Genomic DNA, 27,052 nt, shown 5'->3' with positions numbered 1-27,052 from the left:
TACAAGAGTATTCAGCACGTGCGTAGCTGTCTACTTCTACCCATAAAATGCTTTAAACAAATTTGTCCTATATTTCGTTTTGCAATACAAACCTTACTCAGGGGCTGAGGGGAAAAGAAACGTGGGAAAAGTGAAAGGATCGTTACAAATGAAAGTTTGAAACAAAATGCGTTACAATGGTTGCTACAGGTGTAAGGATTGAGTAACACGTGTCATTGGCGTGTATCGTCACGTCTATTTATGCCAAGGAGATGTAATGTTTTATGCTTTGTTGATTAATTTGCTTCGCGAGCTTATTTGACTGGGTCACGTTTGCTGCCGTATTAGCTCAAGCGGGATGAGGCGAACGTCGTTGATTGTGTGGCCAGGTTGGTTGAAATGTAGCCTTACTGGATAGATCTGCGGTGTTGTCCGAAGCGTTCACTGAGTTTTGAGGTTTTGGGAATGGCAAAAAAATGGCCATTTAATCAACAAAGCCAAAACATTACATCCATTACATTACATGTTTGTTCATTGTTTGCAGTCACGCGCTGTGACGTGGACAGACATTTCGAATTTGTGGTGTCATTACCACGAGGAGAGGGCGCACAAGGATTGTAATAGTTGACTCGCGTTGGCTGCACATTCTGTTCTCTGTGGCATTATACTGTACTGACGAGGACTAAAGAGTCCGAAACAGCTGTCTACAGTTATGCATTCTTGACTCTCGGATTGGTCTCTATCATGTCTCTGCCGCATTAAGTTTTCTACGCAGTTCGATCAGTCTTGCAGTTTCACGTTTCTTGTTTTTTCATTTGATTGTTTTTGATTAGGTCTTTCATAGATCCTGCGTACACTAGCAGCATTTTGATCGCGGCCCAGTGCATTTTGCTCGTCTCCTTGGCATAAAAAGACGTGACGAAGCACGCCAATTACACTTGTTACTTAGCCCATAACGATCAATCATTGGGGTATCGAATGGTCTTTGCGAGCATGCGAGCACAGCGTTTTTTTTGCGACTGAGTACAAGCATTGACAAAAGTTTATACCTTGCGAGCAAAGAGAAACTTTTGAAAAGAGTACCTCCACTAAAATTCGAGCATGCGAGCACTTTTAAAAATATGCTCGAGCTAGCAAACGAGCACTCTCTAAAATTTTGCGAGCATTCCGAGCTGAAGCCTAATTTTGCAAGCACTGCAAAATTTTGAGCCATTCATGACCCGTGATCATTGTAACGCATTTTATTTCAAACTTTTATACTTTTATACTTACGATTCCCACATTTCTTTTTCGCTCAGTGCCTGAAAAAAAGCTTTTTTTTTTTGCAAACCGAAATATATTTTTAGTTGCTTTTTCATCGCTAACGCCGAATTTGAATCAGTCTGCCGCCGTAAATATATTTCAGTTTTGATACTTTACTGATCCAGGTCTACAATAGATCCGGCACCATTCATCGGTTTGTCGCTCAGTGGTCTTGCAGATTTAATTATATCCATTTCATACTACCGAAATAAATGCATATAAGCTAAATAAGTTATGTTGATTCCATGGGAAAGAATTTTTTTCAGTTGTTTAAGACTGAAATAAGGCTATGGATTCGGAAATTTTGATGCGAAATGTATTAGGGTATACCTTTTTAACAGGAACTACAAAACCGACATGTTAATATAAACTGAACATACGTACAGGAGAGAAAGCAAAGAAGCAAAGAAAAAGCACCGGGTTTAAAAATCTGCAGCCATAAAATATACCCCTCCAGGTCTGAAATAAGGCAATGATTGAAAACAGGTCGCAATAAGGATAAAAATTGTAGAAGTCAGGTCTGAAATACATTATGGAAAATCAATTTGGTCTTCGAAAGGTGTATGCGCCAGAAGCAGATTGAATTTTTGATCACGCGCGCATGCGGTCTCGCAAGAAGCTCATTATCGCGCGAGTGTCCCTCGCGATACACGGAAATTTTGTGTTAGCTTCTTGCAATATTAAATCACGAATCATCAGTGTGAAATAATTTGAGTATAAAACGCGTTTGATTTCTGGGCCTCAAGGGACAAGTAATTTGTAAACTTTGTGGAGACGGATCATTGACTCATATTCGAGAGATGATATATGGCGCGCTTTTGAACATGAATACTAAACTCAAAGTTCCTTGAGAAGTTCTTGTGGCTAGATGACCTGTAAAAACGGCGGAATTAAATCAAAGCCAAGGTTTTTCAACAATTTCACGTGTAGTTTGTATAGAGTGGCATCGAAATATAAAATGACCGATCTGGACTTCACATTTTACTTCAGCGGAATTATCTCGAAGTCCATGCATGCATGTAAAATGTTATGACTGAAAGTAACATAAATTAGTCAAATACGTTTCTTTTGTACATTAGACATGCTAATGTTTTTCTTCTTTTCAGAAGGTTTGTTTATTTAAAACAAAAGATTCAAAAGTCACGCTCAATTGATTTTCAACAAATATGAATAATACAACAGCGGAATTATTTTAACGGTAGCAGAAAACTGGCGGTTTTTTCTGTTGTTATCATATTAATATAGAGCGCGCTATCTAATGGACCACAGATATGTAGCATTTCACAGAGGCCTTGGAAACGGCTTGCTTCCAAGCTTGCCATGAAAATGGCGAAGCTTGGAAGCTGGAGTAGTCAAATTTACTGAAACAAAAACGTTTTCAAACTTGGCTGAGCGCCTAAAGTGGGCTTCCGTTAGAGTACGTGAAAGCCGAATCAAACGATCGGCTACAAGCGACATAAAGCATATAGCAAGTTGGGCTGGAGAGAAATACAAATTAATTTTCAAAAGGTAAGTTCTTATCCACATTGTCTCGTAGAAGATATTTTGCACTGAATAATCTTTTAACTTGAACAAGTTTTAAACTTTTAACGGTAAAATTTGAGTCTCGGAAGTTATGCACTTGTAATTGAATATTAATGTATTGGCAGGGTCTGCCGAAAATAGTACGAAGAAACTTCTAATAAAGTTTTATCAAGATAAATGTATATTTCCTCGCTATATTTTTTAAACGATACTTTGAAGATGTATTAAGTTTTACACTTAGTAAGCTGCCGAAAGTAACAGAGACTGTGTCTTACCATGTGGAACTATATTTGATTAAAGTTCATACTATATAGTTAACTATGCTATAGACGTTTCTTTCGTTTAATGAAATACGTTTTACTATTTTAAATGCTCTTACTAGCCATTTTGAGCTTATATTTTGCCGTTTCACGTATTTTTAGTTCACTGGCCGCCAAATTACTAAAAGCCAGAGAGAAAAAACTGCATCAATTGTTTACTAAGACCCTTCGTTCTTTAGAATAGGTTCAAGGGCGATCTGTATGACTGTTCGTCTAAATCACAAATACTGCAAACAGATCGGAATTTATCGCCATTTTGAAAAGCATTTATTACTAAGTTTATTCCATACTAGATTTCAAAGGGTTGCTACTCCACCATCGAAAAAAAAATCAAGTGACAGTCTAATACTTAATGTCACGCAACGCTGATCTTATAATTTGGCGGGAACTATCTGCACTCTCTCAATTCCACTTCTAATAACTCGTGTACGAATTTATCAATGTGTTTGTGTTACGAGTTCTTTATTTTAAATTTTCATTTCAAAATGCTTTTTGTAACAACCTTCAGTTGTTTGACTGCACCAATGCCCTGTATCAGCTGGATTATTCAGCTACCTTTTTACGCTTTAGATAATCATTTCCCTAATTAATAACAATTAATTACGTTAATCACGAATTGCAGTTTACCAAACGCAGTTTTTATTCCTCCAAGTCTTGCGGGGTGAGGTTATTACTCTGTATCATCATGTTTGTGTTGTATCGAGAACACTTTCTGAAAATCTTGTTGATTATCAGACCATTTATAATTATGTTTTCCCGCAGAAAAGAAAGATTAATCATAAGCATTATTTTTCGCCCTTGAAGCATCAGTTTTGGCGCAAAAGTTACTGAAGTGAAACAACAATTAAACAAAATAGTTCAACTATAGCTTCAAGATGGACTTTACAGAAAAATTCTTTACGTTATTTCGATCCAATTAGATTATCTAGAAAGCTGACGACTTGTCTAAAACAAGTAGGAGGTTTAAAGTTACGAAGCTGCATTTTTTCAGTTTAAAAGTTTGTGTTATTTGTTAGTTTTGTTAAACTCCATCTTGACAAACAAACAACTGAGTTTTTACAATAAAGTTTTTTGTTCAGTCCGAGTTAGTTAAACCTCTTAGTCTGATGACCACGACTCAAACAAAATGCTTTTTATGTTGCTCTATCGTATTCAAAAGAGATTTGTGAAGAAACCCACCTAATTTTTGGCGCAAAATGTGGTGCGAACTGCAAGAGAGTTCGGTTAATTATGTGCATTCGTTTTCTGTGGTGAATACATGTATTTGGCGTTTAGCTTTAACACGTGTTTTAACGCGTATATCTGAACACCCATATATAAAAATATCGTTATTCCGAAAGTAATGACCTTCGTTTCTTTTGGATTTAGCAGCGTTTTTCAGTTGCAACTTTCGCATTTTTCGGAGGGTCGATCAATCTAATGAAATAAAAGTATTTGCCATATTTCGAATAAAACGCCCCGAACTTATTCAGTCTATATATATACAGATAGAAAAGGGACATAACTTGTTGAAAAAAATTATATTATATATCAGAACAGAGTAATAATATATTGCCTTCAAAAAATGGTCATCTCAAACGAATCGGCTCTGTTTGGTACATCAGCTTGCTGTATCGGCAATTTTCAGCGTCTCATCTTTAATCAGCGGATGGTTTTTGCGATTTACTAAAAAACGTGAAATTTTCTCGCTACTTTTTGTGTTGCGTGACTTTTGCACCGTCATTATAATTTCTTGCTTATTTGTTTTCCCGCATCCCCCAAAAAAATCAAACTGGAAGAAAGTACGTTGTGTTTCTTACTTCAATTGTTCCTTTCAGAAAGATTCAGACCACGTGATCATGGAGACCAATGCAACTCTAATTATAATCATTAGCCTCGCACTCATGCTGGTGATAATGTTTTACATTGCCCTGGTGATAAGGTTCGTTATGAGGAAGGCGCAAGGGGAGACCTCTCCTGATGACCCGAAGACGTCTTTCATCGACCACTTGCCAGGGTGGCATCCTTTTAGAGTGGCGGACACCAAGTGCATACCAATACAACCCAGGACATATGATGAACTCAAAAGGGTAACTTAATTTAGTAAACGCATGCCGTGAGCGCGCGGGGGTGCGCGGGTAAAAATGAGAGGAAATAACCTCCAGGGCCTGGTTGTTCGAAAACCAATTTACACTAACCCAGGATTAAAAGTTAATCGAGGGTTCCTTTTCTTTTACATAAAAGTGTTTTTAATGCTTACGTTTTGTGGAGTTTAGATAATTCAACGGCAAAACTGAACGGCGGAAAATATAAACTGAAAATCTCACGGAAAAGTTGAAAAACTGAAATCAAAATTCGCGCTAATCCTGGATTAGCTTAATCGTGCTTTGAACAATCCGGTCCAGGTTCTTTTCTGGTACAACGCTAATCGCATTCAACTGAGAGTTCGCATATGCTCTCTTGGCTCGTGACGCAGTGTTTCCTTTCCAATACCTAACGATACGAATGCGTGACGTACCCTCTCTCCCCGGCAGTCGCGGATTTATCGTACAAGAGAGTATCTCGGTGTGCGCACAATAAAGACTTATTCGGGGTAGAAACGAATAGTATTCGATAGTAACGGTCACGTGGTACAAAATAACACCCCGCTAGAGGGCAAGCTAGGCTTTGGTAGATTGTGCTAGCATAATTGGAGCTAAAAAGCATAATTTGTGAAACGAGCACTGCCACGGCATAATTAGCAATTTTTAGCACTTTTTGGAGCATAAATTCAAACAAATTGGGAAATATGGTGTACTTTCTACAGAAATAAATGAAATTTAGGTAGTTTGTTCTTGCAATGCGTGTTTTAGCTATACAATTGTGATTGTTAAGTCGTTGGAGGCATTTTACAAACGGTTCAGAGATGCGAGCAGCTAATTTGCACAGCTGACGGCCGTGACAATCTGCCATAAAACACAAATAAATTTGCAACAACAGTTTATTTGAAAAACATCATAATTTTGTGTCGTTATTGTGAACATCTATGTACAGAATCTACGTCATTTTGTGACCATAATTTCGCAAATCAGAAGCATAATTTGGGAATTCAGGCATAATTTTTGCATAATTTGGCAAAATTTTGAGCACTGCTAGTAGCATAATATGCCACTTTTAGGAGCACAATCTACCAAAGCCTAGGGCAAGCAAACCTCTGGGACATCCAAAACAAGCAACTTCAACCAGTCACGCTTGACTTTTCTTTGTTCTGGATGTCCCAGAGCGTAGCTTACCCGCCACCGAGGTATTATTTTGGACCACGTGACCGTAAGATGCAATGGGCCCATTGCTCAGTTATACTGAAAGGAGTACAAACTATAGTGTGAAAAAACAAACAGAACAAAAACTACCCAAAAAGTGAAGTAACAATTTTATAGTAGGACGTTGCAGAAACAATGACTTAGTGAGTTGATGAGTTAGTGCTTAGCTTTCGTGCTCTCGAAAACTCCTTACGAGTATTCAAGGATGTAATATTGTCTTCATGTACCATTCTTAATTTATTTATACACACTAACAACGGTTTGCTAGATGGAAATGCCTTTGTCAGCTCAAAACTATTGGAGTTGTTAATATCTTTTAGGCAATTAGTCATGAAGAGAATTGATTCTATGAGCATAACGTGCACTTTGTCTTCTTAAGGCCTGGCTAAACTAGGAAACATTGTTTTTTGTCATGTTTCCTAGGTGGCTAAATTAGCGGGAAGCAAGGAATTAGAAAACAATGATCCGAGAACAAAGTGTCACGCATGCGCACACGCTAGTCAACATTGCTTCCATGGTGGCTGAACTGGGCAACATATGTTTCGGAAACAAAATTGGTGTCCGGGAAACAAAACTGTTTTTGACCTGAGGCAGAAACATTTTTTTGTTTCCGTGAAGCAAAATTTGTTATTCCGCAACATATGTTCCTGCGCGGCTAAACTAGGAAACAGGTGCCTCCGAAACAACGTTTCCGCAACAATGTTTCCTAAAGGCCTGGCTAACAACATAAATGTTGCGTTTGAGTATTGTAGATGCATAAGTGTGAAGATTCTTTGCAGAGCGAGGAGAAGTTAGTGGAGACAGGATTAATGAATGTTCCACCCGAGAAAACCGCTGGGAAGATCAAAGTGTCGCTACAGTACGACTCCATGAGGTAACAGGGTCTTGAGCGCAAAGGCCTGCATGTTGTTCCCCAGTCTCGTTGGTACTCACTAAGAGGAGTCACTATTTTGAGCTCCTATTATCGCTTTGAAGCCTGGGCTATTTCCAACCCAAACTTGACTTGTAACTGCAGGAAAGAAAGCGAAAGTATTTTAAAGACAATTTTATTTCTTGGAAGTAGCAAAACTTTGGTCTGCAAGGCGTCCAAAGTTCTCAAAGCCACATATCGTTGAGTGTCAAAAATGGAAAGGAGAACAGTTTCCTAGTCGTGAGTTTTGCTTTCGCTTGACGATATACGAGTTAAAAAACAGCCTAAAATCTAACCCTAGGTTACACATGCCTACAGTTATAAATTAATTTATATTTCCGACTGTAATTTTTCTCAGAGCTACCCTGATGGTCGTCATCCACAAGGTCCAATTGCAAGAAGTTCCTTCCATGCGAACTGATGACGACAACTATTACGTCACGCTCAAAATCTTGCCGCAGAATCACCGCTCTTTCCAGACCAAAGCGGTCAAAAAGTGCAAGAATCTTGAGTTCAAGGAAAAGTTTGAATTTCGCGTGGCATACGAGAAGCTCCAGGCACAAAGTTTGAAGATGACGCTTTGTTGTTTTGATCGCTTCTCGCAGCACGAGCCGCTTGGTGATCACACAGTGTATCTCGCTGATCTAGAGGCCCGCGGGCTCAGCCTTTCAAGAGAGATATTGCTGTTTCGTAGTATTCAAGCCGTTCAAAAGGTAAGTTCACTAACAGCCGGGTGCTTGGAGCTTGGACCTTAGATTAAATTCGAAATTTAACCAGTTACGTGTCCTCTTTGGTTTTTGTCACTGGCTCAAAGTTAAGACCCGGCTTACGATCTGAAATCTTCATCCAAAATCACGTTGGTTAAACACTTTTGAATAAAAACAAAAACAAAAAATGCGCGCGTGTTTACGCACGTTGTCTGATGAAAAAAAAAACAACAAGAATTTTACACAAGCCAATCTGGGTTTCTTCACCTATTTGTTTGTATGGCGCGATGCAAAAACATCGTTTTCTAGAGTGGCCCACTGCCTCGCGAGGAACAACGCAGGGCTAGGCAACTGGCTCTTAAAACATAGACGGCATGGCATCCGAAAAGGGCTATACTCTTATATTGTTCTTCGAGAATCAGCCCTGGTATTTGAATAGAACGAATATCCAAAATATCACTTCTGTCACTTTTTCTCATTCTGTTCCGGCTTGGAGATATCCCTGGGATTAAATCTTGATTACCGTTGAAGTCATTAGGGTTATGGACGGTTACCTGATGTAATTCTATTTTATTTTCCAGGCGTCGGGTGTTCTTGGGGAGTTAATGATTTCCCTGGGATATCTCAGACTTACTGAGAGATTAACAATAGTTATAATTAGAGCAAGAAACCTTCCTGCAAATGAAAACCAAGAAGATCCAGGCAAGTAACTTTTCTTTAGATAACTGATCATTATATAATTTCCCCTTTAATATCACTTCAATACATTAGGGGAGGCGCGATGGCCAAAAAGTTAGTGCTGACTCCAGATCGAACGGGTTCTAGCCCTCGCCGAGGTCATCGTTTTGTGTTCTTGGTCTGGAAACTTCACTCTCACATTGCCTCTCTTCACCCAGGTGTATCAATGGGTACCGTTGAATTTAATGCTGGGGTTAGCCCTGAATAAAACACAAGTCATCGCAAGATTGAAAACTTCAATCTACTTGCTACTGCGTTTGGCCAGTTTTTACCCATCAGCCGTATACGAATAGTGATACGATTGTTTTGTTGACGATTATTTTCGACTTATCTTTCTACTTATCTCCTCTCCTGTTCTATCTAAGATTTATCGTTTAGGGGAGTGGGCCGAATGGGCCACGAACTTCCTAGGGGGGGGGGGGAGGGGGTGTTTGGGGCATGCCCCGAAAATGTTTTGAAATGAATATGCGCTGAGATGCAATCTGGTGCATTTTTCAGACACAATTAGTGTCCTTAGACAGGGACTTAGGCCCGGTTCAGACGCCGATGTTTTCATGAGCCGAACCTAATTCCTTGAATTAAGTACATGAAAAGATCGGCGTCTGAATCAAATTAGAACGGCTATTTCAATTTGGAACGGCTCACCCGTTCTTTCCGCCTGGCTTGGCCGAGAATTTCGCCTGTGGAACGCCTTTGGAACGGCTTTGATTCAGACGCCGTACTTTTCATGTGCCGATCCTAATTCATAAATTATTATAATGTATTTTGCCAGCAGTTTACCTCAATTATTGGAACTGTATTAGGAACGGCCTCGGAACGGCCAAAAAGTACGGCGTCTGAATCAAGAGGCGTACTTTTGTCAATTTGGGTCGGTCCAAATTCGAATTGAGTTCGGCTCATGAAAAGTACGGCGTCTGAACCGGGCCTTCAAATTACTTACTTCATGTGCACTGACCTCGTTCCGTCTGGATGACTCGATATAGTTACTTATATACTGTAAATGATAACAATATTTTTTGGGGGAAACTTCTACCCCTCAAGTACCCTAACCCTGCCTGTACTGAAGTTTTACATGGGGGGAGCAATAATAACGAAACGACCGGCTGATTAAGATAGAAAACGAGTAAAACACAGATTTTGGTGTATTTTTTTAAAAAAATATGTTTATTCGTTTGTGTCCTGTTATCTAGCCTCCTATGTGGAAGTATCCCTCATCCACGATGGAAAAATACTGAAGCAAAAGAAAACAGTTATAAAGGAACCAAACAGAAATCCGGTGTTCAACGAAACTCTAACATTCCACATCCCAATCGGGATCTTGCACCAAACAAGTTTTATGTTGGCCGTGAAGAACCAGATGTCAGAGAGGACTGAGGAAGAGCTACTGGGAAAAATCTTTCTCGGCCCAGCTTCCACCGGGAGCCAGTTTGATCACTGGAACGAGATGAGAATTAACAACAAACCAATAGCACGCTGGCATAAGCTGCTTGATTGACAACTGTAGTGCTTTAAATGGGTTTTCCTCATGAACATTAAGAGGACAAACAATGTGTTGTTTGTTGAGCAAAATTTTGTATAATACTTAAAATGCAACGAGATATTGTTTGGTGCGTTCGATGTTCATTGATAACAAAATTCTTCCTTTCAGACAAGATATGATTCCTAGTTTTAACCACCTTTTTTTTTTACAAAAAAGCACTTAGCGTAAAGATAATTTTCCAAAACAGCACTGAAAAAGTTGTTCAGAGTTATGTTTGCAAAATTTATAGTTATAGTTCTTGCTTAACTTTAGACGTTATAAGTGACAGATTTATGTGATATCTTTAGAAATGGCCGCATGGTTTGCCCTTTGGAGTTCAGAGAATTGCAAGAGAATCCTAAATCATTTTAGCTGATCCAGTTATTTAAAAATTTTAAAATTGTAGTTGACGTTGTAAATAATAAAGATAAAGTTGACGTTGTTTTCCGCAAGCAAGAAGCAATGTAAGAATGTGAAGAAGTAGTTAACTCCTTCTTTCCCAATTTACGAAGTATCAAGTTTATCTCCCGGAGTGAAAAATGCTTCAGGAAAACAACGTTATATACTGTTTAAAATTTTTTAAAACATCGCCGGAGGGTAAATTAAAAATTAATGTTTGGTGTGTGGCCCCTTGAAATTAAAATTTGTAATTCTCGTCTTCATGCCAGAAAATAATGCCAAAAGTGGCAATATTTAAAAGCATTGCCACTTTTTTACCGTTATACAGCAACATGGCTTAAACTATAGAATGCGTTGTGAATATCATTGAGATCACAGGCTCGATATGTGTCGGTTCATAACCAGGGAAAGGGCTTTAAACTTAGAAAGATGTTTTTCAGTTTATTTTTTAAAATTGTTGCTTGGAATTTGCTTCAAACGCTAATCAGTATCGAGTCAGTGCTGTTATATTTTCTAGTTTTTTTTTAATGGGGTATAAGGGGTAAAATTATAACGCTACCGGCAAGCTAGTGTTTAAATTACATTTTAATGAATTAAACGTTTGAAAGGAGTATGTCTCTCGTATTTCATAGTTTTGTTTGAAAGATTTTATCATTGTTCCTTGACTCCAAGTATCCGTATTATCAAGATAGCTTTAAATATTTACAAGGGAAACTCTCTGCCAGTTTCACTTCAAAACTCAATAGCCCAAAGTCATATGGAAACTACAAATAGGGGTCCAATTTTGTTAAAAATCACCATGCAAGTGTACTGAGGCGATAAACAAGTCATATTATTGTAATGCCATCAGGAAATAAAATCTTAACTTGAAAAAGTCAGGCCGGTTTTTTGTAAGTTTTGTCCTGGTGGACTGGAAAAACACCAACAAATTATTATGGCTCCCTTCTTCCTTCAACAACAATTTACTTCTACTTTGTATAACGTGGTTTCTTTGCGTTGGTTTGATGTAAATCTTAACGTAGATATGGTAGACCATAGTCTGAAATTCAGCCGTCCTCTCGACCCAAACGATCGCGAAGAACTGGGGCGAGAAAAAGGAAATAAGCCGAGGGAGTGTTGCTAGACTTTCAATAAAGTCCTTCTTGTTCGCACGACCGCTTCGCGGCCTAAAAGGCTCGCTTCGCTCGCTTATTTACTGTGAAAACTACTGTGAAAACTCGTGAGGTCGACTTGTGGCAAGTCTAGAGTGTTGCCTGCGTTGCAGCCGGACACGTCACAAAATCCTTGTTATAGAAGTATACCGGTGGTTAGACAGTCTGCGACGCAGGCTAAGGGAGTGGAGAGAGAACAATTTTTGTCATTCCAGGCGAGGGATAAGAATGCACTTCAACTTATCATAAGTACATTGCTGATTTTTTTGCCACGCCAAACTCAGCCTTCGGCTCTCTATCGCTCGCGCGCTGTAGGAAGATTTTAGGAATGCTAAAAGGATTTTTCCAATATCTCGTTTCAACAGTTTCTTACTTTAACGGCCGAACATACCGTGCCCGTTGGGTGGTGAAACGTTTATTCCGTTGGAATGGCTAAAGGGAGAGAAATTTTCTAAAGATGAATATGGCTTGGCGTGACACCGTCTTCTTATTGGCGGGCGGTGTGGGAGTTGATTAGCCTGTGTACAGCCGTCCCGCTAAGCGGGACGGCTGTACACAGGCTAGGAGTTGATACTCGCAAAACAAGTTGATGACAAGTTTTCTGTCACTTTGTTACCTTTATTTTCCCGTCAAACTCATCTTTGTGTTTGTTCGGAAATAAAATGATTTCAGAAAAGTAATTTTAACCACAGATAATGACTACTGAATCTAAAAGCGGATTTCAGAAAAAGTCTAGATTGTGTGTGCGGATGAAACTGAACGTTTATGTAATCCGTTTTAAATGCCAGTCAGGCCAAATCTCCCACTGCACGAGACTAAGAAACAACAACAACAATAAAACAATCAAATAAAAGAACAAATATTACTAATTTCAAAAGCTTTTTACAGAATTCTTGAGCACTAGCTTATTTTCATGATCATTTATTTTCTAGATCTTGAGATCGAGGAAGCGGAAAAAAAACACGCCAGTTATCAATGTTTTGTTTTTACATGGCCTTACATGATCCGCGTCACAGCTTCTCGCTGTAATCCTAGACGCGCTATTCTCGTATTTCATTTTACAGCACTTCGACAATCTAGAAGCAGTGTTTAAATTCTGTCCCGTCTGCCACGGTCTTGTGGTTATTTCGAGGAAAACAGTGCGACGATTTCAAGTTAGCAAGAATTGATGACATTTTCGCTAACTGAAGACAGATACCAATGAAATTCGTGTTGTATGAATCCGCCGAAGCTAGAGCGGAACTATGTTCATAGAGAGGTTTGTATTCTTTCTTGTTAATTCCTTCACACGTTGAAACAAATATAACGTAGTTTTCCTTGTATATACACACCAATTGAAGCATTACGTAGTTTACGAATCGTTGTCCTTCACTGCGTAACTTTTTACATAAGAGTTATTTCAGTAGTTGATGTTGTCAAAGGCGATCGACGATACATTTCTAACCATTCGGCGTTCTAGAAATCTTTACTAAATGACAACCTTTTTTGACGTAATTTGATTTGGTTACTCAGTACGTTTGTTAAATCGTCGAAGAACTGTTTTATTTCAATGCTAGCCTTAAATCGCGCGCAAGTTATAGTATTAAAATTACATTTTCACTATGTTTCGAATGTTCGCGTTTTAAGGTTGTTTAGAGAGAAAACGTCGAAGATGCCATGAACACTCTCTCGCTCTGCTGTTATCGCAAATGCAATCATAAAATAACCACAGGAATAGGCTAAATGCCCGACGAAGATACAAGAACTGAAGATACATTAGGCAAGTGGCATATCATTCCCTGATCGCGCGCGATTAGATTTTACTTTAATTCGGAGTTCATATTAGTTATATACATTTCTTCGGGATCAAGTTTCGCGTGGCCATGAAGTTTACGGTCACGTTTCTATTTTTATTGCGGTCAGACGGCGTGCTTCTGGAACAACGGTGCATGAGCTACAGTCAGGCCTGAGTTGGGGGTGTTGGGGGGAGAGAACGCAGAATGAAATAGAAAGCTCCTCGCGCGCACCCGTGCAACTCTCCCTTAAATAGGGGGAGGGGGGGGGGGGTGAGGGTTGTTAAACTTCTCTATAAAGTCAAAGGTGTGAACTAAAGTGATTTATATTTAACATTGCTTTTTGCTGATTACTATAATTTGTTTTATTGTAAGTTCTGGGAATTTAAGCTGCACTGTACACATTCAATAATTTATAGACTTTATTCTTTGATGGGTCAGTTCTCAAACACTTTATCATCTACTATTACAGAAATGGTATGAAACAATTGCCCTATCATTGGTCGATAAGTTGTGATCATTTTCTTGGCATAAGTGGTTACCGTAGAAACAAAAAAACTTTTAAAACTCCCGTATTAATTTTAGCTTTCAGTGCTAATAACTCGAACATGAGCTGGGTGACTCCCCATTTCTTATTGTTGAGGTATGTACAGCATGCCTTTCCTTAAACTTTGCCAAAAAGTTGGCAAAGTTTAAGAAAAATTCGGTCAGAGCGGTTCAGAGCCACCTTAATATTTTGAAAATTTAACGTGGCTCTGAACCGCTCTGACAATCATCGCCTTTGCATGCGTTGCGTGCCACTTTTTCCATCTCGTCACTTGTAATTGTCTGCTTGTGAGAAACAAAATGCTTGTGGTGTTTATTCAGTTTTCCAATCAGGATAAGAGATGATAAGAGTAGCATTTATTATTGTTTTTGGAGCTAAGGGCATTGTTCCTGTTGTTTGTTCTATTGTTCTCTCGAAGGGTATGCCACCCGACCCTACAATCTGAGTGCTTGGAACCAGGCCTAGCTATCAGCGGTATTTTATTTGAGCAGAACAGTACTTTATGTAAGACAAACACGCAGCGATCAACGTCAAGAGCACGTGGTTCTGCTGAAGTAAACATGTCATCGCGTGATTCCTGGCCCGACACGGCCTCATTTGACCTTATTTAGGATCTTCAGCTTATGTACAACATTTTTAAGCAGCGCGCAAAAATTATCATCGCTCACATCGTATTCGCATCATTTTTTTTACAGTCACCGTTTAAGACATTCTTTACTCGCTTTATTGTATTTCTTTTTCTTTTTCTGCAACTTTAAAACTTTTCTTCCTCAAACGATTGCCCTATACCGTTGGTTATATTGTGAAACTAAGTATCGAGTAGAATATTTAGCCGCTTGCAAAATATATGAATATCTAAATATCATTCTCTAGCAGATTAATTTGTTTTTTGGTCACTTGGTTACTTTTGTTCACGACCATGTTGTAATTTTCAAATTTAATCGTTTTGTCAGTTTATTATAAAATCTTGCCCGCAGGCCAAAGATTAATCTAGGCCGAAAATGCAGTTTTGCCAAATCCTGTTGCTATTCAATTCTTTATAACGTATTTCACTTCGTTTATAGTGCATTTAACAAATTCTTATTTAAAAAATACTTTTAAAAACCTCTAACGTACATCAAAGCTCAACAGAATGTTTAGATGGTAAAAAGATGATGGGCTGGAATAAAAATAGATTGGAATTACAAACATGGTTGATATTAAAGTCGCGGTACATTGCACAGTATTTTATAGAAAGACTCATATCGGTAGTTAATTGTGTTTACTCACTGCACAAGCCAGTTCCTTTCAATCTATGCAGTTCCACTTACGTTTTTTTATTCCTCTTAGAGCGATCTGCTTACCATCGGCGAATTTTCTAGTTCTTTATAATTTTTTCCGCATTCTGAAAAGACCTACAAGTTACAACACGCGTTGCGGGCGAAATCTCATTGGTGTTTACGAATTGCGCTTTGTTTAAATTCGCCAGGTTACGAAAAAACGTTACAGATTTTGCAATTCAAATTAGCTTATTAATGTCAACATGTTTTGAAGCCGTTGACCGATCAGTATAAATCTCGAAATAACGGGAAGTTTGAAAATCCAGCTGATATCCTCTGTGGCAAATACCACTCAGATTCGCCATGTAAAGTTTAAATGCTTACAAGATGGTGTGAAAGTTGATGTTGTAGAGATGTAAACAAAATGGTTTATTCCCTTGTAAGAATTGGTAAGTCAAATTATTATTAGGTTGTTTTATGTGACGGAATTGAATGAGCTTTTGCAAAATATATTTAAGTTTGAAAATATCCTGTTATTGCCGATACTGTCATGTGATTTCTATACCGATGTCTCTCCAAAGTTTTGTAGCGGAGTAAAACGTGACATCTCGCTTAGGCATTCAGGTTTTGAAGAGAGAAATCTGTACTTTTCAAAGGCTTGATTAAACTTTTCAATGGTCATTTATGTAAATATATTTGTATTTTTAAGGATAATAATCTTTTTCACTGCGTATATTGTTTTTATTCTCGGCAGATGTGGAACCAAACCTAACAATCTTGTTCTTTACACATCTGGCGGAGCTATCAACGCCGAATCTGAACATTATAGATCGAAACCGGAATTTTGAAATCCTTCACAGTTGCCTTTTGTGAGAGTCAGGTGAGTCAACTGATCAACGACCGGCTTTTGTCGCTCATAATTAGTTTGAACTTGTTAATGAATATTTTAGCCTCTGTTTATTTCGGAAATTTGTGAAGTTAATTCAAGGAGCCGAGTAAAAGAATATTTATCCGCACGTGACCAATGAAATAAAACGGTTTTCACACTTACGATCAATTAAAATGTTGAGATTTGTGTTTGCGAATTCATGTAAATCATAATCTTTTAAATCCTGCAGGGTTTAGCAAGTTAACCTGGCTCCGTGCTGTATTTGCGTTTTTTCCTTTTTCCTTTTTTTTTTATTTTTTTACTCAGCCTGCCCTTTAATTAAAAGCGCAGTTTGTTCTAAAAGATTTTTCTAGATAACAATGTAATAAATTTTACTCCGCCTTTGAAAACAATAGATCAGTAGGTTAACAACATAGCAGCTAGATGACTGCATAACTGAGCTGTTTTAATTTTCTCTGCAAACGCGAGCAATATGCTGCATAAGAAAAGCAAAATAAATAATAGTATGAAAAATTAAGCATTTTGTGCTTCGTTTTTCCGCATTGAAAACTCTGGAAACAGTTTGTGATCGCAAGTAATTCTTGCTGTATTTCACTTGTTTTTACGAACTCTGTTTTCGGTTAATCGGTAGAAAATGAAGATGTCTGTAACACTACCACAAAATTCTCAGAACTAACAGAAAAGAAATATTGGAATCAGCTAGGAGAAATAAGACATCGAACTTTAAGATTTTAAGGGATATGAAAAGGAATCACTATCAAAACCGGAAAATTCCCCCCTGGCGCATGGCATGACCTCTATAACATTTTCCGCGTTTCGGAAAGTTGTAATTTAGCATTTCCGATCTATTCTTTTAGTGAGATGCCCTAAAACGTCCTGCTTTTGATACGCACTTTACATTAGTTTAGCTGTGTTTACAAACTTGTTATTTGAGGACCGGATAAAAAAAATTCTGTCTTCAGTTTCCTATCAACCTCCGTCAACCTCTTTTCCACGAGGGAGGAAGGAAAGAGGAGCCTGGGAACGGGGTGTTGAATACGGCACCAGTACTAGTCCCTCACTGCCTCGTCCCCAGGCGTCCTTGTCCTTGGTCGTGCACGGTTCGCTTGGTGTTGTGGGACTGACGTGCACGGTTCGCTTGGCGTTCTGGGCCTGATGCGGACGGGGCTCCGCGGCTCGCTCCCTAACCATCAATCCCCGCGCTCCCTGTTTTCCCGCCTGACCGCCTCAATGTCCGGCCAATCGGCGCCTGGGGACGAGGCAGAGTCCCTCATCAAATGCTTTTTCAGCTTTCTGCGAAGAACTTGGAGAAAAGCTTACTGCAAGTAAATTGAAAGGCGCAGATGACATGCTCGGTTCGCTGACTCGTCCTCAGTCGTCTTCATATAGCACGCGGCAAACTGAGAAGCACGCGCGCGAGGTGGGGGAGCAGGGGATGATGACTGTATCTTTGCCGCGTGCTATATGAAAGACGACTGGGGACGAGTCAGCTCGGTTCGTGCGCAGAACTACCCACGTCTGTGAATGAAAAGACCGCCGGGATTAAATATGGGTTGGTTAGAGTTCAGGACAAGAGTTTCCTTCAACTGTCATTTGCGTGCGAAACGAGCGGGAACTCTCAAGAAAATTTTAACGGTTTCCCACCAAGTCCCTAACATTAAAAGAAGTCTCAGGATCAGTTAGGAAAAATAAGACTTTAAGGGATATGAAAAAGAACCGCCGTTAACAAAACTGGAAAATTCCCCCTGGCGTGACCACTATAATATTCTCCGCCTTTCGGAAAGTTGTAATTTATCATTTCCGATCTATTCTTTATATTCAAAGTTGAAGTGCCTTCAAACTTCCTGTTTTTGTTCCACGCTTTTACATTAGTTTAGCTGTGTTAACATGTTTGTTATTTGCGGACCGAATAAGAAATTCCGTCTTCAATTTCCTATCAAACTCCGTCAACCTCGTAACCAGGCTCTTCGCTCTCTCTCTCCCTCGAGGGAGGAAAAATAGGGGACCCTGGGAACGGGTTGTCGAACCCGCACAGGTTCTAGGCCCCCATCAGAAAGGTGACTAAAGGTAAAAACCGGAAAGTGAGTGAAACATTTACATGTAAATTGAAAGGCGCAGATGATATTCTCTGTTCGCGAGCAGGGCGCAGGGGCTACCCACTTCTATAAACAAAAAGCCGTAGCCCTAAGGGCTAGCCCGTCGGAGAGTTTTGGGCAAGAGTTTGCTTCAACTGTAATCAGCGCGCAAAACGAGCGAGAACTCGAACGGGTTCCCGCCTCGTCCCTGGAATACGTCAAGGCCTGAAAGTGCGTTGCGTGTCGGCGGCGCGCGAGAGAACGCGTTCCCGCTGCATTGCATTCCGTGCGTCCTGGCTACTAAGTTGAACAGGTTTAAAGCTTGCCTTCATGAGAAATTGAATTGGTAATGTGCAGAAATTTTTAGGAAATAATATATCAGGTTAATTTCTCTTTACCCGAAATGAGAATAAAAAAATTCATCAACTATTTTGATCTGCCACTTAACTCTTTTAATAAGAAATTTCATTTTGTGATACTAGAAGTGTTTAGTGAAGTGGTTCTGGTAAATAATTTACAATTCGGTTACTTCAAGTAATTGCACAGCAAGACTGTGCTCAGAATTAAGTGTATTTAATATCATTAGATAATTTACTCTGCGAAATTTCTTGGCGCGCGACAAAGGAGTTGCCAAAAAGTAAATGCTTTGAAAAAATCGAAAAATAGTACTTGCTGAAACGTTTTGGAATTTGACCCAACTGGACGATGAGTTCAAAGGAACGATAAAGTATTGGTGAAGCCTGGAAGATTGAAGACATTCTCCTCCGCGGTTTAAGGTGTTGTATCTATAGTTTTGCGTTTAGCTTCCTTCTCAATTATAGTCGATGTTTTGTACCATTTTGGGTTGAAAACACTTCCCATTTTTCAAAAAACACTCTTACAACTTAAGTCATTTTGTAGCATACAAAATTATCTTTACTTCGAAGAACACCTCAAAAATAATATTTTGGCAAGGTTTGAAAATATCAGAATAATTAACAATTATTCATAAAGGAGCAAGAAAGGATTAAACTGAGTTAGACTAACTAAAATTTTACTTTGATCTGTTGGAATAGGCTTAAGCTTTTAACTACACTTCGTATAGTTTTTATGCTTGGAAACCATTTTTCATATCTATCGATAAGCCAGGTTGGGTGTAATCTTTTTTAGTGGAGCCATTTCGTCTCTTTTTAAACCGTAAAGCAATGTAATAAGCCGGGTAGAATTATTTGCGTAACAATATAACCAACATGGTTGTGTACTTCGTGCACTACTGATAATAAACACTCTAGTTTTAGTCAGAATAATTTTGGGCATAAAATGATGTAAAATACGATATCAACAAAACGGAGAATGGTATGTTTTGAATCCACGAAGTGACTCAATTTAACTTATCGTTATTTTGATATTTTAAATAATGTTCACCTTGATTACAAAATGACCACATATCGAAATAAATTACTGTATATACGTGGAACAAAGCCGGTTAAAATGTTTTTGATTATACCCCCTAAATCTCATTACTTGCTTAATCATTTTTCGATTACTTTTCCTTTCAATCAACATGTCTGATCTCTTCAGAGATGATCGTTACTTGGAGATGGTTGGAGAAAGGAAGTCAGTTACGTATTTCTCCTGGGCTCAGAAATATTTTCGATTAAATTAAGCGATCGATCTTTTATTTCTTGATAAACTAACCGCAAAGCAAAAGGCACTAAAAGTTAATTTGCCCTGAATCAATAATGCCTCTTTTCCATGGGGCCAGCTCAAACGCCGTTCCATTCATGAACCGAAGAATGAAATGAAATGAAATGAACTTTAATGAAACATGATGAACTCTAAGTACAGCTTATGAGCGACGTTTGAAATAGCGTGGTTTAGCAATTTAGTTTTGTGCGGCAAAACTGTCGCATTAATTACGCCGGCGACTTAAGAGCGGCAAGTGATTAGTCTTAGCGATACGGTGCCCTTCTTACGGGCCGAACTTAAGGTGGCCGAATACGGTTTTTACGTGGCTCAAAGGCGCGCGCTACGATTTTCTGCTTGACGTCATTATTGCTCGCGCGGGCTAAAATGGCGCTAGCAACTCTAAACAGAAACGAAAAAGAGTTCCATCTGTTTTACCGCGCTTTACCAAATTTGTATACAAAAGAAAACTTAAAAATACTTTCAGATAGGTCTTGAAACCTGGGACGGAAAACAAAACGACAAAAAAGGTGGATAAACAACCGACACAGAAGTTTTTAATTCTGTCTTTCACTATCGCTCGCGACGCATGGCGTCATATTAGCGCGCGCTCGCACGCGCAATTTGATTCGCTTCGGAGGTCGTAAAAGCCAGATTTTGATCAAGATTTTCTCGAAAACCTACCGTACAACCTATAATGAAACTTTCACAATTAAATTTAAGGGGTGAACCACGTCTACAGCCAAAAGTTTGAAAAAATCTGTAAGACAGATTTTGAGCTATTTTAGGAATCGGCAAAATATCACATTTTACTATTTTTCGAAAAATCTGTCTTACAGATTTTTATATTATTTTGCATGAATGATAAATGTAAGCCAATTTCCTATTTCTGAAATTTTGAGGTAGGGTCGTACGGGTAGATTTTGAGAAAAACGCGGTTTTAACTACTAGTGCCAGTCCCCTCTTTAGCACTCGGCCGTCCATTTAAGCTGTTTATCAGCATTTTTATTTTCCAAATATCACATTAGATGGTTTTAGGATGTAACAAACAGTGATAAGAGAAAGAAAAAACTTTTCTGGAGATTGTACAAGAGAGTTAAAGGTTGGACTGATTTGCCCTCTCAAAACTGTATTAAGCCACCTTAATGTTTTATTAATGAATTTTTAAACATTTTTACAGCGTTTTATTTTAATTTTAAGCTGGTTCACTCAAACGTTAAACTTATACTGACGTATGGATCACAGTTGTATTACGAGAAGAGATAAAAAAAAAATCACGGTTTACATGAAAAAGACGCAATTATCTTTACACATGAGGCAGTGTTTACTGAGGAGGAATATTTGGGTCTTTTATGGAAACTACGAAAATGTTAATTTGGACAAAATCAATAATGACTTTTTCTTGCAGTTTGTAAGTACAGTCGAAATTAAAGTACAAAGTGTTAGTCATATTGTATGTCATACATAGTCTAGGAAAGATTAAGATCACATTTGAGTTGACTGGCAAACTAATCTTTTTACATCAAATCTTTGTATTCTATCAAGGCAGTATATTTAGATTTTAATTTTTGTCTCAACATCAATGCAAGGTGCTAATAGTTAATTAGCATAAATCAAAAGTTAGTTACTAACATTATTGTTTTAGCTGGGATTGAGTTGGCATTGCAATAAAAATAATAAGAATTGTTGTATGTTTAAGTGGTCTGCACTCTATTCGAGAGTACTTCAGAAAAGTGTATCAAAATCCTAATAAATCGATAATAAAAAAAAGTTCCTTAGAGAATGAAGCTCGCATTTGCTCAGTGAACAATACGAAACATCTTTTGCTTTGTCTTCTTCAATCGAAATTAAACACCCCAACTTGTTAAGTGATGCAGTGGGAACTATAACATGTTAACCGATTTACATAGGAACAATTATTATGAAGTATTGTTTCAGCTGCAATTTAAAATAGCAAGACTTTTTGTCTGTTCCTCGAGAGCACTTCGCTGAAATGCTTGTAATATTCAGCAGAAAGATTGTCATACTTCCTTGAGCCAGGTTAGTTTATACACACCAGACATTTACACATTTACAATATCAATTGTACAATTTTAACGATTTCTTTCCCATTTTCAATTCTCTCAATTATGAACTTCAATTGGATGCAGTGCCGCACAAACGCTAATAATGATACGAATTTAACTTGATAATAGCAGCAAATGAATAAGTCATTTTCAGTCTCTCCTAAAAATGACGTTTATATTCAAAGGATTTCAATTCGTATAAACGCTCTTCCTTCGTACAGGCAAACTGCAAGTGTTTGTCACATATTCTGTTTGATCAGTTGTAAACAAATCATGAACTAGAATATTTATATAACTCGACTTAGAGGCTTTAAAATAATTTATAATTTATGGGCCTAGCAGACCATCAAAGCTACAGATTTCGTTTCTTTTGAACTAAGTTGCGTCGATTTTCACACTGAAAAAGTAAAAACAATTGGTCTCTGAACCCTTTCTTCCTTTCTTCGCGTTATTGTTAGCCCTGAGCTTTCTAGACATTGTTGTGTCCAGTAATTACGTGTTCTGTGTAGTATCGTGTCAAAAGACTGTCTTTTGTTATAATCTACCAACAAATAATACCACAAAAGAAAGCCTTCCGTTTGGGAGTTTTTTAATATCCCCCAACCCCCGCCTCCCTCTTTGCCCCGCCCCCTTGATGGTAAATCATGACAACTTATGAACAAAAAAACAATCCGCATTATAAACTTCTGGGTGCACATTGTGTTACTAAGCAGCCGTGCTGACCAAGAAAAATGGAGACGGCTGGCTCATTAATCTTAAGAGCACAGAAGCTTTAGAACTAGTACTTGCACCAGAAGACGGAATCAAATTGCAAAACTGAGGAGTTTCAACTGAAATCGTTTTTCAGATCCCGCAATGCTTCTGGAGGGTCCTGAAGGGGGATATAAAATCCCATTTCCCAGCCAAATTATGCACAAGTCCCATTTCTCAGCCTATTGTGATCCCGATTTTCCAAATCCCAGTCCCAGTCCCACTCCAATTTTTTTGTTTGTGATTCCCAGTCCCAGTGACCCAAATCCCATTTTCCCAGTGAAAATTTGCCCAAATCCCGATCCCCATTTTACCCCTTCAGGTCCCTCTTGCTGAAATCTTTTGCCTCCAAGGACCAAGAAACTGGCGAGTTGTAACAATTTTTTATTGTTTTATGTTCTTTCAGCTGAAAGATGCAAGGATATGTTTTGGCTGTCTCCATAATCGCCGGTTCATCTGTAATTGCCATCCTCGCGTATTTAGCATTTAGAATCTTTAAGAAAACCGCGGAACGAAAAATCGATGCGGAAACAACAGGATTGTGCCCCCCGAGAATAGAACTCACTTCAGATAGCCCGGGACAATCCAAGAAAAGATTGTACTCGCCGGCCAGAGAGAGGGCTGCGTCCAAAGATAAGGAGGAAAAACTCGCTAAAATTAAAAAGAAAGAGAAAAGAAGAGAGATTAAAAGTTTATGGCTTCCGAAAAAGAAGACAAGCTTGCCAATGATGCAGGCTACAATGGTTCAACCTGCAGTACCGGAACAAACAAAGGTTTGTAAGATGTTTTTTTTGTTATCCTCAAGCCACTCGCTTACTCACGCGATTCTTTCTTGCGCCCTCGCGCGCGCGAATAAAACTCGTGCGCATCTTCATGGATCTCGAAGCTGATTATTAAAAAACTGAAAATTTTGTCCCTAACCCCTTCTTTGCAATTTGAAGGCTTATGTTTTCACGCCATTGCAAGACAAGTTGCTAGAGGAATGACCTGTGTAACACTCTCTTGCAACCAGCCTTACAACAAAACTCTGAACTGCGTGATAACTTTTCGTAACATGTATTTTATCTCGAAGTGGCTCGGAACTAAATGCATGAAACACCACAGCTTAAAGGGTGAACACGATTACTGGTGTCGCAGAAGTTTATATTGTGGCCATTGAATAAAGCAACAAACGATTATAGTAAATAGGCTGACCAGTTGGCTATTCACAAAGCCTGGTGATGTTGATGTTGAATTTGGGACCACAGAAACACAAATCTGTCTAGCGTAGGGAGGAGGATTTGCACCCGGGGGCTCCTGATTTTAAGTCCAGCACCCTTACCACTAGGCCACGTCGCCTCGACATGATACCGACTTGTTCTCTCACTTGCTTTGTGTTTGATTTGTACCAGGAACAAGGTGGACGAGGACGACTAACCTTTACTCTTCATTATCACTATCAGTATGCATCAAAATCGTAAGTTAAGTTTGGTTTTCTTGTGTAAAAATGAAGAAACACTGTTATGCTATGAAAAAAAAATATTAAGATTTTTTTTGTTTTTTTCCCTAAAAAAAAAAAAAAAAACAATTTTTTCCCGTGTCCCCGCCCCTATTTCCTTTTTTTTTTTTTTTCCCCTGATTATTTTATGGTCATGTTGCTTTGTTCCATTAAACCCCCGGGGGGGCCTTATAGATCCTGGGAGAATTTCCTTCAATTCTTTAATTTTAATTTTGAGCAAATCTTTAGGACAGTTAAAGCGGTTTCAACTGTTTTTCTCGTAGGTCTGTCCTGCTTGTCAAGCTTGTTAGTGCCCAGGACTTACCGCTAAAAGATGACGAGGAATTCCTGGACGTGTTTGTCAAAACTCAACTCGTGCCAAGCCGCAAACGAGTTTACATTTCCAAAGTGCATAGAGAAACGTCGAACCCAGTCTTCAACGAGTCTTACGAGTTTGACATCGAATACCAAGAGCTACAACAACAGAGGCTACTGTTTCAAATCCTTGACTATGACTGCATGTCACGATACAAGCCTGTTGGTGAAGTCAGTGTTCATTTGGCAGAATTAGGGACGCACGGATTTAACATTTTAAGAGAAGTGTCTCTATGTGTTTATATTTCCAGACCTCGAAAAGAATGAGTGTCTACAGAGGTCTGTTTATTTTTCATGTGAAACATGTTTGTACATAGGTTTTTGTAAAGGATAGTTATTAGTTATTATTCTTCCCGGTCCAGTGATCTCCCTTTTCAACCAGCCTTCATGAGAAATATGTAGCTCCCTAGTTTCTATCATTTGTGGTGGTGTACGGATGTTCACTAATCTAAGAATCTAATACAGAATTTTCCTGCCTCGTCATTGGTCAAAATGTGTCACGGGGTTCACTCTACCGAACACTTTTATGCAATAATCCGAAGTCGAGAGTAATTATGACCAAAAGTAGAGAAACACGTGCGTGACATGCACTTTTCACGTGCTTTGTACAAATGACAGTCAACGAACACCTCATGTTCATAGTTGGAAGCAAGTGACGCAAAGTTTGGGAGAACTCAACAGTAATCAGTGTGGCGGTTTGGCGCAAACTTTCTGGTTCTCCCAAACACACCGTTATGTTTGCATACCGCGTTGTAAATACGTTGTACATTAATGACTTGCTTGTTTTCAGATTTATTTTTGTCAGATGTCAAAGTGCAGTTATACCTTATATCAATTAGAGCGGTTTTCCAATAACTGTCGTACAGGACGTCAATCACTTCGCGACATTTTTTGCAACAAGCCAATCAACACGAGTGTAGGTTTTTGTCGAGGGTCGAGGGTAAAATGTCGAGGATGGAAGAACGCGTGACCAGTGGCAAGCGCTGCTGATCATCGTGTAACGGTGAAAAGCCACTGAAAAGGGCGGGAATCATCACGTAACTGGTGACAAGCGCGCGTAACTGATGAACGAGAAACGGCTAACCGGCGTCGAAGAGTAAAACTTTCTATTAATTTTGACACTTACGCACGATTGGCTAGAGAAAAACCTTTGTTCTGACTAGTAAGAGGTCACAGCAAGGGTTTCATAATTTTACGAATTACTTTTGAACTCTTTTGGAAAGCGTGCTTCCTAAAAGTTGTAACTTTGGATTTTTGTCTTATGTTAGTAAGAAGAGTTCTTTACAAAAAGTTCATTAAGGATTGAGAATTTCAGACAGCATGAACGGTTGTTCCGTATACTGGGCACGTGTTTCATGCAGCGCAAAATCTTGCGAAAAGATAAGCCAAACGAGCGATTGCTCTCGTAAGTCATTGGAAAATTTCTTTTTCACTTGTGCAATACCTTAAAATATTGAAGATATTTAATCATTTAAAAAATAGAAACAGAATCGTGAGTTTTATAACAGGAAGAACAACTTTTAAGGCCTGGCAAGACGAGGAAACATGTTTCCAGAAACACTCGTAGCGCGCATGTTTCTCAGTTTTGCCATATAGGCCTAGACACAAAAAGCCGGATTTTTTTTTAGGATTTGTAGAGCATCAGGAGATTTTTAGGAATTTCAGGGATTTTTAGATAGAATGGGATTTTTGGGGAATTTTTAGATGATTTGGAAGAAAATTTGTTCTATTTTCTTTGCCGCGTTATTTAAAATTCCTATGAAATGATAATTTTGTCACATTCTTTACTAATTGGTGACTACTAGACTGCAATCCAATTGTACAGTGGTGTTTCCTATCTCTAATGCACCCCATCATTCCAAGGGAATTAAGTTTCAAACATGGCGGAGCACACGGAGCTGAGAAAATTTTGGGTTATTTACGGATTTTTAGAAAAGTTTGGGGATATTTAGGGATTTTTTGAGAGTTTTGTAGGGAAAAAACTGGGAATTTTCGGATGGATTTTTAGAGCATTTTTTGGGATATTTGTGTCTAGGCCTATCGCCATACGGGAAGCATTGTTTCCAGTGTCAAATTTTGTCTCCAAGAAGAACAAAATTAATATGCTTCTGCTACACGGCAGAAACATTCGGCGTTTCTGCGCAGCATGAAACCATGGCAAACGGAACTTGTTTCCTCGTTTTGCCGGGCCTTTCGTCTATCAAATAGACAGTTATCAAAATATTTCGCGCGTAAAACGCGACGAAGTTGTTTACAGTTATTAAGGAGTTCTTATTTTTGTTGAATAAAAAAATGCAAAACTTGTATTTTTATCCTGGAGTTTATTTTACATCGATTATAACTTCCAAGT

General features: G+C 38.6%; 2 protein-coding genes and 1 pseudogene across 5 annotated transcripts in view; 2 read left to right on the top strand and 1 right to left on the bottom strand.

The window, feature by feature from the left end:
• LOC144660023 (uncharacterized) overlaps window positions 1–27,052 on the bottom strand; it is a 101,546-nt pseudogene that overhangs the window by 27,810 nt on the left and 46,684 nt on the right. The window lies entirely within an intron of this gene.
• On the top strand, window positions 2,484–10,465 carry LOC144659882 (synaptotagmin-6-like). Its single transcript, XM_078520404.1, has 6 exons — window positions 2,484–2,790; window positions 4,943–5,194; window positions 7,183–7,277; window positions 7,672–8,026; window positions 8,602–8,722; window positions 9,949–10,465. The coding sequence occupies exons 2-6, from the start codon at window positions 4,964–4,966 to the stop codon at window positions 10,251–10,253; spliced, it is 1,107 nt and encodes a 368-aa protein (XP_078376530.1). The 5' UTR covers window positions 2,484–2,790; window positions 4,943–4,963; the 3' UTR covers window positions 10,254–10,465.
• Window positions 12,906–27,006, top strand: LOC144659654 (uncharacterized). Of its 3 annotated transcripts, XR_013571940.1 has the most exons (6): window positions 15,686–15,854; window positions 16,160–16,285; window positions 23,257–23,623; window positions 24,242–24,306; window positions 24,612–26,638; window positions 26,669–27,006. XR_013571940.1 is itself a non-coding variant. In XM_078520140.1 (5 exons), exons 3-5 carry the CDS (start codon window positions 23,264–23,266, stop codon window positions 24,967–24,969), a joined length of 783 nt encoding a protein of 260 aa, XP_078376266.1. In that variant the 5' UTR covers window positions 12,906–13,085; window positions 16,160–16,285; window positions 23,257–23,263; the 3' UTR covers window positions 24,970–27,006. The 3 variants fall into 3 exon arrangements, 2 of the variants coding, with proteins under 2 accessions (XP_078376266.1, XP_078376265.1); XM_078520140.1 differs by lacking the exon at window positions 15,686–15,854 and adding an exon at window positions 12,906–13,085 and having other exon boundaries at window positions 24,612–27,006; XM_078520139.1 differs by having other exon boundaries at window positions 24,612–27,006.

This window comes from Oculina patagonica, chromosome 7 (genome assembly GCF_052425735.1).
Source record: "Oculina patagonica isolate OP01 chromosome 7, crgOcupat, whole genome shotgun sequence".
NCBI lineage: Eukaryota > Metazoa > Cnidaria > Anthozoa > Scleractinia > Oculinidae > Oculina > Oculina patagonica.
This window is presented reverse-complemented; position numbering and strand designations above follow the sequence as displayed.

What these genes read in the sequence shown, in the direction of transcription:
- LOC144659882 (XM_078520404.1), top strand. Translation starts at nt 4,964, where the DNA reads ATGGAGACCAATGCAACTCTAATTATAATCATTAGCCTCGCACTCATG. An exon ending in CATATGATGAACTCAAAAGG is followed by an intron (nt 5,195 to 7,182) that starts GTAACTTAATTT and finishes GATTCTTTGCAG; the next exon opens with AGCGAGGAGAAGTTAGTGGA. An exon ending in CTACAGTACGACTCCATGAG is followed by an intron (nt 7,278 to 7,671) that starts GTAACAGGGTCT and finishes AATTTTTCTCAG; the next exon opens with AGCTACCCTGATGGTCGTCA.
- LOC144659654 (XM_078520140.1), top strand. Translation starts at nt 23,264, where the DNA reads ATGCAAGGATATGTTTTGGCTGTCTCCATAATCGCCGGTTCATCTGTA. An exon ending in CAGTACCGGAACAAACAAAG is followed by an intron (nt 23,624 to 24,241) that starts GTTTGTAAGATG and finishes GATTTGTACCAG; the next exon opens with GAACAAGGTGGACGAGGACG. An exon ending in TATCAGTATGCATCAAAATC is followed by an intron (nt 24,307 to 24,611) that starts GTAAGTTAAGTT and finishes TTTTTCTCGTAG; the next exon opens with GTCTGTCCTGCTTGTCAAGC.